Source organism: Megalobrama amblycephala, linkage group LG24 (assembly GCF_018812025.1).
Source record: "Megalobrama amblycephala isolate DHTTF-2021 linkage group LG24, ASM1881202v1, whole genome shotgun sequence".
NCBI lineage: Eukaryota > Metazoa > Chordata > Actinopteri > Cypriniformes > Xenocyprididae > Megalobrama > Megalobrama amblycephala.
Genome location: NC_063067.1, coordinates 32,611,062 through 32,627,256, shown reverse-complemented (window position 1 = coordinate 32,627,256; position 16,195 = coordinate 32,611,062). Strand labels below are relative to the sequence as shown.

Sequence of the window (16,195 nt, the reverse complement as noted above, 5' to 3'; positions counted from 1 at the left end):
AGCTGCTGAGTCATTTATGCTATCGTATCATGCCATCCCATGTAAAACTGCTTTAGACCGACATTATAAGAAAAGCAGACAGAAACTGTATCTTGCTTGTATTTTAGAACATTTATGTCTACATAATATTTTCATTTATGTTTCCACAAACACTATTAGTTTGAAAATATTTTGCAGAAATACAATTTATTAAGGAAGCTTGTTTCTGCCACACAATAAAAAAATAAAAAGGTAACTGCGACTTACAATTCTGACTTCTGACTTTTTTTTCTTAGAATTATGAGTTTATATCTCACAGTTTGGGCTTTTTTCTCAGAATTGTGAAATATAAACTTGGAATTGTGAGAAAAATGTCAGAATTGTGAGATATAAATTCACAATTAAAAACTTAATTGTAACTTTTTATCTAACATTTCTTTGTCCTCACAAAAGTTTATATCTCACAATTTGGACTTTATAACTTGCAAGTTTATATCTCAAGTCAGAATTGTGAGATAAACTCGCAATAGCAAGAAGAAAGTAGAAATTGTGAGATAAAAAGTCGCAATTACCTTTTTCTATTTTCTATTATGTGGCGGAAACAACATTCCATAGTTTATAAATATGATGTTATTGACATTTTTTTCCAAAAGGTTGTGTAACAAAGTAGCCAAAAAAAAAAAAAAAAAGTTTATTTAAAATCATATATTGCAAGCACTGGTAAAACTCTTATGGTTTACATATCGTTTTACAACAGCTTTTCCAATGAGTTGCCAATTTATCATTCCTCTTTGCTGTATTATTAAAGGAAAACTGACTAAAGGAACTTGCGTTGGTTAAGGGCGCTCTTTGTATGACAAATTCACTAAATCAAGATTGTCATTAATATCAGTCTAAAATGACCATATGATAATTAAAAGCTTTTACAAATACAAATAATACCAGTGCAAATTAAGTAGTAGTGAAACTATACAATTATTATTGGCAATAAGCCATTAAAAGATGTTTAATGCAAGTCTCCTTAAATGATTTGGTGAATAAAGCATTTAGGTACATAAAAATAAATAAATTAAACTCTCAGGTCATAGTTTAGTATAGTATTTGGTATAGTATTTGATTATTAGACAATTTCGTATAATATTCAGCTTTCTGCATTTGTCCCAGTGGACCCATTCTTTCATGCATGAATAATAAGATTGGAGCTGAAAGACATCTGAGGAATTTAAAATGTCATATGCTGTTGTGGAGACTGGATACATTTTGCTTGAGCAAAAAATGTAGAAGGATATTATCTGGAGATTTAAAAAATTGTGGCGTTAATCAGCCAATCTTTCTCTCAGGAGATTTCCTAACAGTTCATCCACAATAACAACGTTAAGCGTTTCATTTTCCGTTATCGGGCAAAGTGAAGGAGCCTCGGTACACGTAAAAATTCAAAACACGCTTCATCTCCATCTTCACCCATTAATCCATCTGTGTGCTCTCTGAAAATCTGCCCACAAAGTGGATATTATCCAGAGTGTGTTTTACAGATTTACTTCCAATACTGCAAGGCTCCCAAATTCAAGGATGTCCAATGAATATTTGCATTAGATGTAAAGTCAGTGCAAAGTCACACTGAAACAAGTGGACATAACCCTTGAAGCAAAGATGTTGGTGCCACACAGACATGCTTCCGAAATCTGCAAAGAGTTTTCTAAAGAATTCACTTGTTACCGTGGACCAGATGAGTCAAGGGTGTTCCAGGAAATATAACATGGCGAGGAATGCGGGCTAGGTTTTGCTCCACATCTGTAAAAACCCAAAACCTGTGCCTAGTTTGGTGTCCGGTTTGATGCTGATCATTAGTCCTGATCTCAGAGGGTCGAGATGTCATGAGAAGCCAGTGGTTTAACGTCCTCTCAGTCTTCGGTCAGGCACATTCTGTGTTCTTTATAATTCAAAACAGAACCACAAAGTATCACACACTAAATAATGATGGAATCAGAAATTCAGAATCAGCAACAATTTTCTCAAGAATCTGAGAATTTATCGATTGATTATGCATTCAAAAAAGAAGAATTCTATGTAAAGCATCACTGATGTGTAAATGTGGGTGCCATTGTATTTATATGTTTAACACCAGAAGTTTAGAATGAGTTGTTTTCACATCTTATTTGTTATGAATGTCTTTACTGTCACTTTTTTAAAATCAATTTAATGCATCCTTGCTGAATAAAATTATTATTATTTTAATCTTACGTACAAACTTTAGAATGGTAGTGTATCACATTTTTCTCAAAAATATTTGAAGGATAATGTGACACTGAAGACTGGAGTAATGATGCTGAGAATTCAGTTTTACCATCACAGGAATAAATTACATTTTAAAATATATGACAGAAGAAAACAGTTATTTTAATATTTGACAATATTACTGTTTTACCGTATTGTATGTATATATGAAGAGTTTGGTTCCAAAACGCGATAAACGGCATTTTAAAAAAAATTAAGTTCTTGCCAAAATCAGTATTGTATCTGATCAGTATTGAAAAGTCAATTTTTAATTGTACTCAAAATGCAATTTCTGTCGTGTTATTCTGTCATGTTTTCTCCCTAGTTTTATGCCACTCTTCCTTCTCTGCAGAATGCGATATATCCTCTCAACCAATCACAGCACACCATTCCACGCACTGTAAACAGTAATGGTAGCGCTCTGAATACACCCGGCATCCTAGTTTTCCTTATCTACTTTGTGCTTTGCGATCAACAAAAACATAAAAATGAATCAATTTTGATGGCATTGATGAACCTGTGGTGGTTTCTGCAGTGGGTAAGAAACGTAAGCCATCGAAATCATTTACATGATGAGATTAAGAAGATGAGGCACTCGAGTCGGGAGGACTTGATGCTTGTTCTACGACAGCATCAAACTTCTGTCATGGTCCCCAAAACTGAATCATGAACAGTTTTTAAAATCTGTTTGACCAAGAATGATTCATTCTCGAATCTGGCATTGCTAGTTTTGATCCTAAAAATCTGATAGAAAAAAAAAAAAAAACATAATATGATTGCTATTTGAATGTTTGCAACTACCCAGGGGCGTCGCTATACTGCAGTCAATTCCAGTGTACTCGGCAAATGTGTTGTTTTTATTTTAACCGTGCAGTGGCGGCAGATACTCTTTAATCGGTAATGACAAACGGAGATATAATTCATTTAGAGCAATAACAAGCTGACCTGTTGAATTTTTTTTGGGAGCGATGACTGATTGAATGTATTTTTAGTCCAGTGCCTGTACATAAGATTAGTATTGACAAAGTTCAGAGGTTGTCATATATGTGGATCAACTTACTTTGTTGTGTATTTTCAACAGTTTCAATATGAAAAATAACTTTTGTATTAATTCAGTGGATTAAATGGATTTTAATTGCATTTTTGGAAAAAAACATTACATTTTGCGGAAAAAATAATCAGTTTTTATATAAAGAAAATCTTTGAAAATCGAAATCTGGATTTGAATTTTTAATGTTATTATAACCTAAAGATGCTATGTGAAAGTTTGAAACAGAAAATAGTGGTTTTCATCTTGCCACATACTTGGTAAAGAAAACACATTTTTACTCAAATTAATCAAAATGGATTTATAGCGTTTTGGAAACAAACTCTCTCTCTCTCTCTCTCTCTCTCTCTCTCTCTCTATATATATATATATATATATATATATATATATCTATCTATATAAGTCAAAAGTCAAAAAAAAAAAATATATATATATATATATATATATATATTTTTTTTTTTTTTTTTTTTTTTTTTTTTTGACTTTTGACTTTTGACTTTTGACCAATAGTGTATGTAGACTTTTTAGGACTAGGAAGGATAATAAATTAAATAAATACAATAAATAAACAGAGATGATTTGCTTATGTATTAGTTTTGTGTACCTTGTATCACAGAAGTTGTAGCACTGAGCATCATTGTGGTCTGCACATGTGCAGCGGTGAAGCAGCAGCCCTTCTGTCCCACTGGAGCGTCTCAATCGCTGAGGGCTGCGGTAACTTGACATGCCATACGGAACTGTGCGCCTGCAGACACGGGAACAGAACAGACATTTCACAATATATTTCATCATTTCATTTCATACGACCAAATGTTTTTAATCAAACAATTACACATTAACAACAATTTGCTGTTTCTTTGCACACTATAAATAATTTCCACCTATTTCAACTTAAGTTCTTAAGTTAAATTTTTAAGTATAATCAAATAGGCTGTGCAAGTCATTTCAACTTAAATGATATTAAATCGTTTACTGCCAGTAAAACGTTGGGTTACACTTTATTTCGATGGTGCACTTTAGACATTCTACTAACTAAAAGTAACTTTCCAACTACATGTCAACTCTCAGAGTATTCGATGACTGTAGTAGACTGTTAGGTTAGGGTAGAATAAGTTGTCATGTAGTTACTTATAGTCAGTAGAATGCCTTTTGGGGGACCATCAAAATAAAGTGTTAAATAAAGTGTTACCAAACATTGCTGTGGAAATTACTATGCCAACCATAACAACTTTAAGAGTGTCTCTGGAATGATTTAGGGGATTCTTTAGCACGTTGTCGTATAATGCTTCCAGTGTGTACATGACCTTTCTGTTCAGTATGTTGCACATGAAATGTGCTTTAATTCCCCTTTCAGCTAATTTCCTTCTTTTTTGCTTAAACACAAAATGAAAACGTTTTTCTTTGTTTAATTAAAAATTTGTGATACAACAAATATTCAGAATAGTCTCACTAAGTTGGCATGAATCTGAAGAGGTATGGCATTGCTTTTGAGACAACGGGTGGGCTGGTAAATCATGCTGAAATGTAGTTTTGATAGTGTATAAATGTTACAGAGAACAAAGCCATAAAAATCAAGCCAGAATCACGCCAAACAGATTATTAAAATTTAAATCACACCACACATGGCACATGTTGGGCTGAACTCATCCACCCTGGCTTAAGACACAGATGAACACTGTCCAGCCAGATCGAGCGACCGTAAGTACACCAATATTTCCATGGATTTCAAACACAGCCTGCGATAAACTAGCAAAAACACAAATGGTGCTTTGACCAAACCAGTTTCAGGAGAAAGTAGCATTCAAAAGTTCAAGGTTGTGATCAAAAATACAGTAAAAACAGCAACTTATATTTTTAAATAAATGTTTTCTATGTTAATAATTTTTAAATGGTTAAAGGTGCCCTAGAATTAAATATTGAATTTATATTGGCATAGTTGAATAACAAGAGTTCAGTACATGGAAATGACATACACTGAGTTTCAAACTCCATTGTTTCCTTCTTATATAAATCTCATTTGTTTAAAAGACCTCTGAAGAACAGGCGAATCTCAACATAACACCGACTGTTATGTAACAGTCGGGGTGTACACCCCCAATATTTGCATATGCCAGCCCATGATCGAGGCATTAGACAAGGGCAGAACGTCTGGATGTGCACAGCAGAATCATCAGACAAGGTAAGCAAGCAAGAACAATAGCGAAAAATGGCAGATGGAGCAATAATAACTGACATGATCCATGATAACATGATATTTTTAGTGATATTTGTGAATTGTCTTTCTAAATGTTTCGTTAGCATGTTGCTAATGTACTGTTAAATGTGGTTAAAGTTACCATCGTTTCTTACCGTATTCACGGAGACAAGAGCCGTCGCCATTTTCATTTTTAAACACTTGCAGTCTGTATAATTCATAAACACAACTTCATTCTTTATAAATCTCTCCAACAGTGTGTAATGTTAGCTTTAGCCACGCAGCATAGCCTCAAACTCATTCAGAATCAAATGTAAACATCCAAATAAATACTATACTCACATGATCCGATGTATGCATGCAGCATGCATGACGAACATCTTGTAAAGATCCATTTTGATGGTTATATTAGCTGTGTAAACTGTGTTTATGCTGTTCAAGGCAAGCGCGAGCTCCGGGGGAGGGGGAGCACGAGAATTAAAGGGGCCGCAACCTATATATCGGTGCATAGTTAATGATGCCCCAAAATAGGCAGTTAAAAAAATGAATTTAAAAAAATCTATGGGGTATTTTGAGCTGAAACTTCACAGACACATTCAGGGGACACCTTAGACTTATATTACATCATTTAAAAAGAAGTTCTAGGGCACCTTTAATATTTTTTAAAATGTAATTTACTCCTGTGATGGCAAAGTTAAATTTTCAGCATCATTACTCCAGTCTTCAGTGTCACATGATCCTTCAGAAATCATTCTAATATGCTGATTTGCTGCTCAAGAAACATTTATTATTATTAATAATGTTGGAAACAGTTGTGCTGCTTCATATTTTTATGGAAACTGTGATACATTTTAGAATTATTTTATGAATATAAAGTTCAAAAGAACAACTTTTGTAAAATTAATAATTTCTTTACTATCACTTTTGATCAATTTAATGCATCCTTGCTGAAATGTAATAAAAATGTATTAATTTCTTTAAAATAAAATAAAATCTCACTTTTGAACCCCAAACTTTTGAATGGTAGTGTATTTTACAGTATTTTAAAAGGACAGCTCACCAAAATGCAGATTCTGTCATCATTTACTCACCCTCATGCCGTTTCAAACATGTATGACTCTCTTTCTACTGCAGAACACAAAAGATGATTTTTTTTTTAAGTATTTTGGCAACCACAAATTTTTGACTGACTTCCATTGTATGGACAAAAAACACAAAACAATCGTTTTCTTTACTGTTTACAGAAGCAAGAAAGTCATACAGGAGAAATATATACCTTTAACTTCTGATACTTTGTATGCTATGTTTTTCGTTTTGTACAAGCACTAAAAGAAACTAAAAGGAAAGAAACCGGTTACATTCAAAACAACGCTGAAATCACATTGTTGGAGATAAAACTTAAGAGACTGCCTCTAGTGATGGAGATGATGGGTTGTAGCAGCAGCCAAAAATCTTTCTGCAGTCTCATCTGGGAAAGCTTCCATGCACTTTATATGAGCTTCTCTCTGATCTCCAGCCACTCTCTTTAGTACTCTCTTTCAGTATGCATGCCTCTCATCTCACATCAGAAGTGTTTGTTCTCATGTTGACCATTTGGTTTCAGTGTGGAGCCAGGGATCTGAGCAGATTCCTCAAGGATTGCCTGTCAATATCCATGGTGAGTGATGAGCCTCAAATAGCTCAACGTCAGTCTGAATCACTTTACTAAAAGTCCTGTGGAGATTCCTCTTGTATTTGGCTAAATAGCGATAACTCATTCATAACTGCAAGCTGTCATATTTGTACTAGCACACCACTGAACGCATGAAATATATATCTATATTAAACATATTGTTATGATTTGCTTTAAATGTAATTTAAAGTACATCATGATAAATACTTGCTTTTCAGCAGTTAATAAATTATAAATGTTAGCTTGATTATGTTTATGCTGGAATATAATTAAATAATGATTTGTATTTTTAAAAACATCTATTGCGTGTCATTATATATGGTAGGTTGGCTCACGTGATTTAAGTTTCGCACTTCTATTAAGAGAACATAGTGAGAATCGCTGCGTTCCTGGTTTTCATGGTGCATTGTGGGACTTTTAGGGAGCAAATTTTTCAGGATTCTGCGATTGAGACATCCCTTAAATTGGCTGACTCCCTGATCAGTGCTTTGACTACTGAACTAGGAAGCTGATTGAGACACACCCTAGGTCAACTTATAATGACAGGGAACACAGGCAAACAGGAACAGGAAAAACAAGAACCAAAACACAATGAAACTAAACTGAGGAAGGAAGGAAGGCAGGGGGAGGAGCAAGCAGAGCAAGTAAAGTGCAGGATACTGGGGGAAATGACAGAGGGAGAGAACCAGGGTGGCGATGACGATGGGAGTAGCCAGGAGCAGGAGTAGCCAGGTGAGGACCCAGAGAGCAGCCAGGAAAATGGTTCATGGTGAAGTCGAGGGAGAGAGGAGCCATGGTGGAGACTTGGCTGATAACACCAGGGGGACAACTAACTGAGACAAAGCTGATGGAGGTGGAGCCCCAAGCGAAGACGAAGAGCCGATAAGTCCATTTGACATCGATGGCTCTGTAGACCGAGGTGGAGCTGCAGTGATGGAAGCCAGGGTGCCAGAGGACTGAGCGGAGCCGGTGGGACTGAAGACCAAGGTGGAGCCGGAGGTATGAAGGAGCCCGGTGGAGCCGTAAGGAAAATGGTCCCAGGTGGAGCCAACAGGTCGACGAGCCAAGATGGAGTAATTGACTCGACGGCTGGAGCTGGTGATCGAAAGATCAGAGGTGCATCCACGCACCACATTGGAGTTAACAATGAAGGAACTGAGGAGCCTGACAGGAACCAGCGTTGACCAGGGTTGACAGACTGACTGGACACAGGAGACTTGGGTCTGGGACCAGCGGAGACATTGGAGACCATTTCTTCAAACAATGCAGAGGCCAGCTGCAGTTCAACTCTCAGTTGTGGGAGTGTGGGTGGGGCTTTCCTCCATGCCCTCATACTACTACTAGCAGCCCTAGCACGGGGACGGACAATGTTGCCGGATCACACACCTGGTCAGGCTCACTCTGGGGCTCGGGCTCCGGGGCGATGGCTGGCTCAGTCCTTTTTATCTGGCTCGTACATTGCGGCAGACTTGAGACTACCCATCTGTGGTGGGCTCAGGCGTTCCCTCTGTGCAGAGTGGAGGAGGTGGCTGGCTGGGCTCTGGGTCTAGAGTGGGGCTGGTGATGTCCTCAACTGGACAGATGGTGAATGGTGATCTGCAGTTCACCAGCACCCACTCCACAAATGCAGCGAAATCCCCCTGAGGACCAACACCAGGCAAGCGTGCCTTTTTGTGCTGTTCAGGCTGGTCCTGAAAAACATGCACTGCGAGCAGTCGGGAAAGTTCATAAGGCATGCCAGGTCAAAAACAATTCTTGGTGTGGTCACCTAAACCGAGACCAAATCGAAACCAAGACTAGTTTGTGTAGATACCAACACAAGACCAAGACTTTGGGGGGTTGAGACCAAGACAAGACCAAGGCAAGTCGAGACCGAGTCAAGACCAAGACCAGACTAGCACTCCTCAAATTCATCTGAAAGATCCACATTGTAACGAATGCGGACTCATGGTAAGATCCATTTGCAGCTTTTATTAACACTCTGAGGTCTAAAAACGCGCCGGCGCGTTTTGCAGGTTTTTTTTCACATTGCAGCAAAACAGACTTAAAATACTCTGTCATTTTTTGTCATAGAGACATAAGTAATACATCAATTGAAACTATAGAATATCTTCTTTTATTTGTATACACTCAGAGTAAAAACAAAATGTTGTGCTTTTTGTAAAATAAAGAAAACTAACATGATGCGTGATCTCTCATCTCCCTCTGAACGAAGTCCAATCTGATAGTTCTCAGAAAATGAAGTGTAACTTAGTGAATACTAATCACAAAAAATTCATACTTATGTCTAACAAAACGTTGAAATGTCAGGTTTTAAATCGTGCAAGTCAAATCGAAAACAAACATTCTGTGTTTATGTAATCTGTATGAAAAGAGAGCCATGTCAGAAGTCCGTGATTCAGCTCATTACCCACTAATGCGGCCACACCCACGGAGCCAGCGCTATTCACAGGCAAATTCAGAGACAACACATGCATTCATCATCTCAATCGTGTATTTATTGCCTTGAAAATTGTTTATCTGGATGAAAAAGCCATGGTTAGCGATCTCTGGAAGACATTCAGTAAATTCCTGTTTGTTTTCTTCTATTGATAAGTTTTAAGTGAGTTTTTGTTTCTTTAGCGCCCTCCGGCTGTAGTATGAATTGGTAAACACCATTCATGGAATATCGTCTTCTTCTTAGGTGAATTTGTGGACTAAAATGCATAGAGCGCCCTCCGGCTGCAGTATGAATTGCAAACACCAGCGCTCATAGAGATAACAATGAATATTAAATAAAAAATAACTCCTCTGTATAGAAAATTGACATAAACATATGAGAATCCTATATTTCTCCTAATGTGCATGCTTTTAAACTAAAAGCCTATATTCAGACTCTTTGCATCACAGAAATACATTATATTTTAAAGTATAATATAAAACCATTATTTTATATTGTAATAAAATTTTTCTGTATGTTTCATATACCATGATGAGCTTGAGACATCACAGAAGTTTTTTTTCACAGCCTACCTGACTGAAATGCCTCATTAATATGCAAGTCTTTTCAGGTCATTACTATTCAATTCTTTTGTCTTCACAGGTGAGAATGAGCCATTATTCATGGAGATTCACGCCTCCTCGCATACCGTGTTTCTTGGCAAAAAGTGTCTTACAAAAACTAAATCAGTATATTGTTATAAATGAAAGAGTAGTCAGCATAATTTTTACATAATTTTGAAGCAAAAACTCTAGTCTACAACCTTCAATACCCAAAAGTCTTGTGAACACAGATTTAATATACTTTTATTGGCCTTATATCAGTGACTTAAGTTTTTTGTTTTTTCAGTAACCACGCATAAACGTTATTCCTTCAAAAACACAAACATGTACACACATGTTCCTCACATATTATGGTAGCCTAGTTTGTGCTGAATACAGTGTAATGACACTTGTGTCATTAATATGTTTATGAACAACTGAAAAAAGCACAAATGTCAGGGCATGTCAAAACTTCTCCAGGCCCCAAATCAGCCTCAGACTCCAGAGGGTTAAAGTGAGAGTGGTCGTACAGGCATGGTCAATCAGGAGCGAACAGGAACAGCAAGGAACAGGCAGAATCGTGGTCAAGGAACAGGCAATGATCAGGACAGGCAGATATCACTCACAGGTCGGTATACAAGCAAGAGGTCGAGGCAGGCGGCAGACAGGGATAAACAGGGTAACAGTCCAAACGGTAACAGGCAGAACAGACAGGGAATAAACGCTCAGAAATGACACACAAGGTAATCAAGACTTCGGCGTGAGGTGGTGTATGTGACAGTCCTTTATAGTCCTGTAAATGAGCTGCAGCTGGGTGTGGTGATCAGTGTGGTGTGCAAGGGTGGATGTGGCAGATGATGATTGGAGAGGAGTGTGAGCATGTGACTGGCAGGGGGGATGATGGGAAATGTAGTCCGAAACTTGACAGGGGCAGACGGTGATCGTGACACACATTTACTGCCTGAGAAATGTTTTTTTTTTAATCAATAATTACAATTAGAATAATAAGATACTATAGAGCTGTTACCAATCATTTGAAATCACTAACAAAATTCATTTTTACACTGCAGAGGTGGAACAGAAGTTGCCTCTGAATTGGTAAAATTATAAATGCATAAATAATGTTTTAAAAATAAAAATTTGTTTATTGAACATTTGTAAAAAAAAAAATCAATATCACGTTTGCAATTGTGATGATATTTGTGAAAACAGCCCTCTTTTTTGTGATATTGCTTAATTATATCATATGTTATAATATAAATATCTTATACAAGTACTTTTTTGCAATCATATTTTGAATTTTGTGGGCATTTGTATTAATTTTGGTGACATTTGACACAATCCCTTGTTGATTTCTGACCCGGCACAACAGTATCAAAATAAATGAATTTAGAAATAAGTTATTGATTGCATTTGAAGCAGGGAGTTTTACATCCAATCAAATTAATGATGTTAACAAAGAAATCAGACAATGCAATGGCAATTTAGCGATATCCCAAGACCAAGACAAGACCAAGTCTTTCAAAAAATGGTCTTAAGACCGGTCTTGAGTACTACAAACCTAGATAACGCAAGACAAAACACTGAGGAGAACTAACACCGTGTCTACACTGGACGCAAACGGTGTGACGCGACACGTCAAAAGACAATAGAACTCATTATATTCCGTGATATTGTCTACACTGGATGTTGCGCGGCCTCACGCGACACAACAAATTCCCGACAGTAAACAGATTCCTCGTTTTATTTCTGACGTAGTCCAAGTGTTTTGCAACGGTCGGTTTGTCGCGTTCAGTGTAGACAGCAAAAAGCTGTTGCGGTGCGGTGTGGCGCAACGTGATGCGAATGCAACAACGATCACATCCGGTGTAGAAACGGTGTAAGGGCTTAAATACACAAGGATAGGTAATGAGGTAACTAAATGAACAACAGGTGAGTGTAATTAGTAACTAAGGGAAAAAAACTGGCACACACTAGGAAACTAGGTCAGCTTACAATGACAGGGAACACAGGCAAACAGGAACAGGAAAAACAGAACTAAAACACAATGAAACTAAACAGACATGGAAATACATGTTACACATATCTTTTAATCATGTTTTTGCTGGCTGTGAGATGATATTAAATAGACAGTAAGTGTTGTTTATGACTCCTTTATTAATCCTTTTAGCTATTTTGGTATTCTGGCTACTATACAGCCAAGTGAGCACAGAAACTGGGTTTATTTTTAATTAAATATACAGTTTTTGCTGGCTGTCAAAATGTAATATTATTCAAACTCTAAATTTTTGAGAACACTGTTCTTCTATTACATCAGCACCATGGACAGTAGCCATCACCATGGAAACAGAGTCACATCAACAATGTGCTTGTGGTGAGTATTGCAGTAAAGTAGAAATTTAGTTGGACCTCTAGCTATGTACAATTCAAAGTGCAAACGTCATTAAATCAATAACACTCCTCCAGTCTGGTCAGACAGGTTCAAATAAATATCATAAATATCAAAATACTAATAATAATAAAAAAAAACCTAAAATTAATTAATTTAAAGTCATGGTTAAATATATAATATAATATAATATAATATAATATAATATATATAATATAATACTGACCTATTTAGTAAATATATAGTTAATACAATTTGTAAAAAAATAATAATAAATAAATAATATATAATAATAATAATAATATATATATATATATATATATATATATATATATATATATATATATGGCTTTATATATATATTTTTTTTAAAAACTAAAACCTACATTTTAGCAGCTCAGTGAAATATTTCAGGGGTTGTACTGTATTTATTTTATTATTATTATTTGTCCTCAGACCCCTTGTAAAGCTGAATTACAACTACTCAGTGTGGGTGGAAAAAATTTATTCGGTCCAATAAATTGAAAAAGAAAAAAGGAAGAACGGACCATATCCAATTACTACTTTTAAGTAGTGTTCCTGTCCTGAATATAAAGGTCACATGGGTTGATCATTCAACAAGCTACTGGCCTGGACAAAAGACTTTCAAAATGGGTTCTTCAGCATGACGGAGAGTCCTTGCCTTAATCTCAGGCATTGAGTTTATTACTTTCCCAGGGGTTCATTTTGTTGAGACCACCCTAACAATACAATATTCAGAGTTTTGTTAATCAGAGTTTCTTGTTAGTTAATATTACATTGTTACTCAGTTGTTCCTATGTAGTTATTCATTAATGACAGAACAGTATCCTAAAGTGTTACCCATACATCTAATTTCCTTTTTGTCTGGAAGAGACTACTGGGCTTAATTAAAAAAAAAAAAAAAAAAAATTGAGCAACTGAATTAATTTATATAGGCATACTGTACAAGATTTGGTGAAATACTGTTTTTTTTTTTTTTCTCTTTCTTTTTTTGTGGAACTATACAAATCAATCATCAATTGCAAATTATCTTCTGTATTATATAGCCTGTGAATAATACTGTAAATGTACTCACTGTGGGGTGTTGATCCAGATGATGCCCAAGTGACAGTAATAAACACATTCCCTGTCCTTGAAAGAGTAGCAAGTGCAGCGTTTGGATCTCGTGTGGGTGTGTGATGCTGAAATGAGCTCTGCTTCTGTCTGCTGATGTAAAACACTGTTCGGATCATCACAGAAGACTGGAGATGAGTGCAGGTCTCCTGTCCGGGACAATGATGCACCTTTAATTTGAACAATAATACATCGTTATCATTATTATTTAACAGCGCAATAACAGCAAATACTATATATATATAGGCTATATTTATATATAATTTAGCCTATTGTAGGACTATGATTTTGTGTGACTTTTTTTTCTAATTCCCATTATTCTCAATAGCGTTTCTCATTACCGACAACATACCGTAATAAAATTGTATTATTTAAATAACCATACATTAAAGCATTGCAACAAATACTACTATAGTGCAAAAATTAGCATTAACATTAGTTAATGCAACAATGAGCAATACATTTGTTACAGTATTATAATCTTTGTTAATGTTAGTTTAAAAAAGTACAGCTGTTCATTGTTCATGTTCATTATCAGATACAACTTTTAATTTTAATAATGTAGTAGTAAATGTTGACATTAACACTGTCTGATTAATAAATGCTTTAATTAGTTGTTAGGTCATGTTAACTAATATACTTAACTAATGTTAATAAATGTAACCTTATTGTAAAGTCTTTCCATGTTTTATACTAGTTCTATTCTTATTGTTATTGCATTACATTATTGAGGAACAGTTTTTATTAGAATTTTAAAGAAAGTGTGCTTAATTTTCATGACAATAATATCACAATGCAAGATATTCACACTAATTAACCATATAACAGCCAGAGACAAAAATATGTAAGTTAAAACTAAAACTTACTGGTAAAATAACACCCTATTAAAGTGTTTAACATACTTTACTCATGTAAAACTCAGACAGAGGACAGCGGTTCAGTCTAGTAGCACTTACCCACGGTGAAAATGTTTAACAAGCTCACAGTTAACAAAAGGGCATCCGCAAACAGTTTTGCCATTTTACCAGCGTCCTTATTGCGCGCGCGACCAATAGTTAGTTGTGAAAAGTTGTCAGGCGGAGTTCTATATGAAAAATATCTTCCAAAACAATTCCATTTCAGTGCCGAGAGCAATTCTGAGCATCATCTTCATCATCATCTCAGTAAAATCTCCGGTGTAAAGGAAAAAGCGATTTTTTTTAAATGTTCAGATCAAATGTACCTATATTTATAGCGCGTGCTGACACCACCCACCGGTGACCGCGCGCTCGCACATACGTGTATAGTTTCAGAAGAGCGACAAATGCTCTGAAAAATGACAGCTCGTGTCAGCATGACACTAAAAGGCACTTAGGTCCCTTCATAGTTCCTTGTGTATAGATAGCCTATGATACAATAGGCCGTTTGCACACTTGTCTCTCTCCACTTGAGGAATTTGAGCAGCTAATCTTTCTCACCGTTGAGGAATTCGCTCATGTTGACGTACCTAGTCCATTATTTATTTTACCTTCAGAGCTGGAAGACATTAGTTTGGCCGTTTTTGAATACCAGGCATGTGGTTTCTGGTCTGCCTCAAAACTGCAAACTAGTAAACTGTGGCATTTATGACAACCCTAACTTTTTATCCCTCAAAAAAAAAAAAAAAAAAAGATGTATTCTAAATACTGCAATAATCGTGACATTTTGGGACATTTTTGTAAACAGAAATTCCAAGAATTCAATTTTCTTTACAGTATGATGATGTATTTGACAATATGTATTTGTGTTTAAAAAACTTCTGAGTTGCAATAAAAACCAGTAACAATATATTCAATAAGGTTTCATTTGTTAACATGAACAATACTTCTACAGTATATTAATCTTATAAGCTCAACATTGACTAATCGGCCTACATTTTTAAGGTCAAAAATTGTATCTGTTAACATTAGTTACTTCACTGTGAACAAATTATAACATTTTTGATTAACTAGTAATAACAAAGGTTAATGTTAACAATTTATTAGACATTGTAAAGTGTTACATAAAACCTAATTGTTGAAATCTGGGGGCCATAACTGATCAAATAGTAGCCTATAATACATATGAAATATTCTGAGGTTAGAAGTTGAAATAGTAGTTATTCTTATTATGTGATGTTAAAAGATTAGTTCACCCACAAATGAAATTTGTCATTAATTACTCACCCTCATGTCGTTCCACACCAGTAAGACCTTCATTCGTCTTCAGAATACAAACTAAGATATTTTTGATGAAATCTGAGGTTCTGAACCACAGATTGGCAGCAACGTCATTGCATTTTTCTAAGGCGCAGAAAGGTAGTAAAGACATCGTTAAAATAGTCCACATGGCTGCAGTGGTTCAACCTTAATATTATGAAGCGTCAAGAATACTTTTTGTGTAATAATGACTTTATTCAACAATTACTTCTCTTCTAAGCCATTATATACGCTGTTTACGTTATATAGACACTGCAGCGCTTCTAGG

General features: G+C 35.6%; 1 protein-coding gene across 2 annotated transcripts; it reads right to left on the bottom strand.

The window, feature by feature from the left end:
• Positions 1–625: 625 nt before the first annotated feature.
• edn3b (endothelin 3b) lies at positions 626–15,787 on the bottom strand. Of its 2 annotated transcripts, none has more exons than XM_048179200.1 (4): positions 14,668–15,787; positions 13,674–13,881; positions 3,906–4,046; positions 626–1,909 (listed from the first exon to the last, which is right to left on the bottom strand). In XM_048179200.1, the coding sequence occupies exons 1-4, from the start codon at positions 14,729–14,731 to the stop codon at positions 1,870–1,872; spliced, it is 453 nt and encodes a 150-aa protein (XP_048035157.1). In that variant the 5' UTR covers positions 14,732–15,787; the 3' UTR covers positions 626–1,869. The 2 variants fall into 2 exon arrangements, with proteins under 2 accessions (XP_048035157.1, XP_048035158.1); XM_048179201.1 differs by having other exon boundaries at positions 13,674–13,860; positions 14,668–15,786.
• Positions 15,788–16,195: the final 408 nt, after the last annotated feature.

Bases quoted from the DNA above. Each gene is read 5' to 3' on its own strand.
- edn3b (XM_048179200.1), bottom strand. From the start codon at position 14,731: ATGGCAAAACTGTTTGCGGATGCCCTTTTGTTAACTGTGAGCTTGTTA. The intron at 4,047-13,673 runs GTGAGTACATTT...CCGTGTCTGCAG, and splicing joins ATCTGGATCAACACCCCACA to GCGCACAGTTCCGTATGGCA. The intron at 1,910-3,905 runs GTACACAAAACT...TGAATTATAAAG, and splicing joins TACAACTTCTGTGATACAAG to AACACAGAATGTGCCTGACC.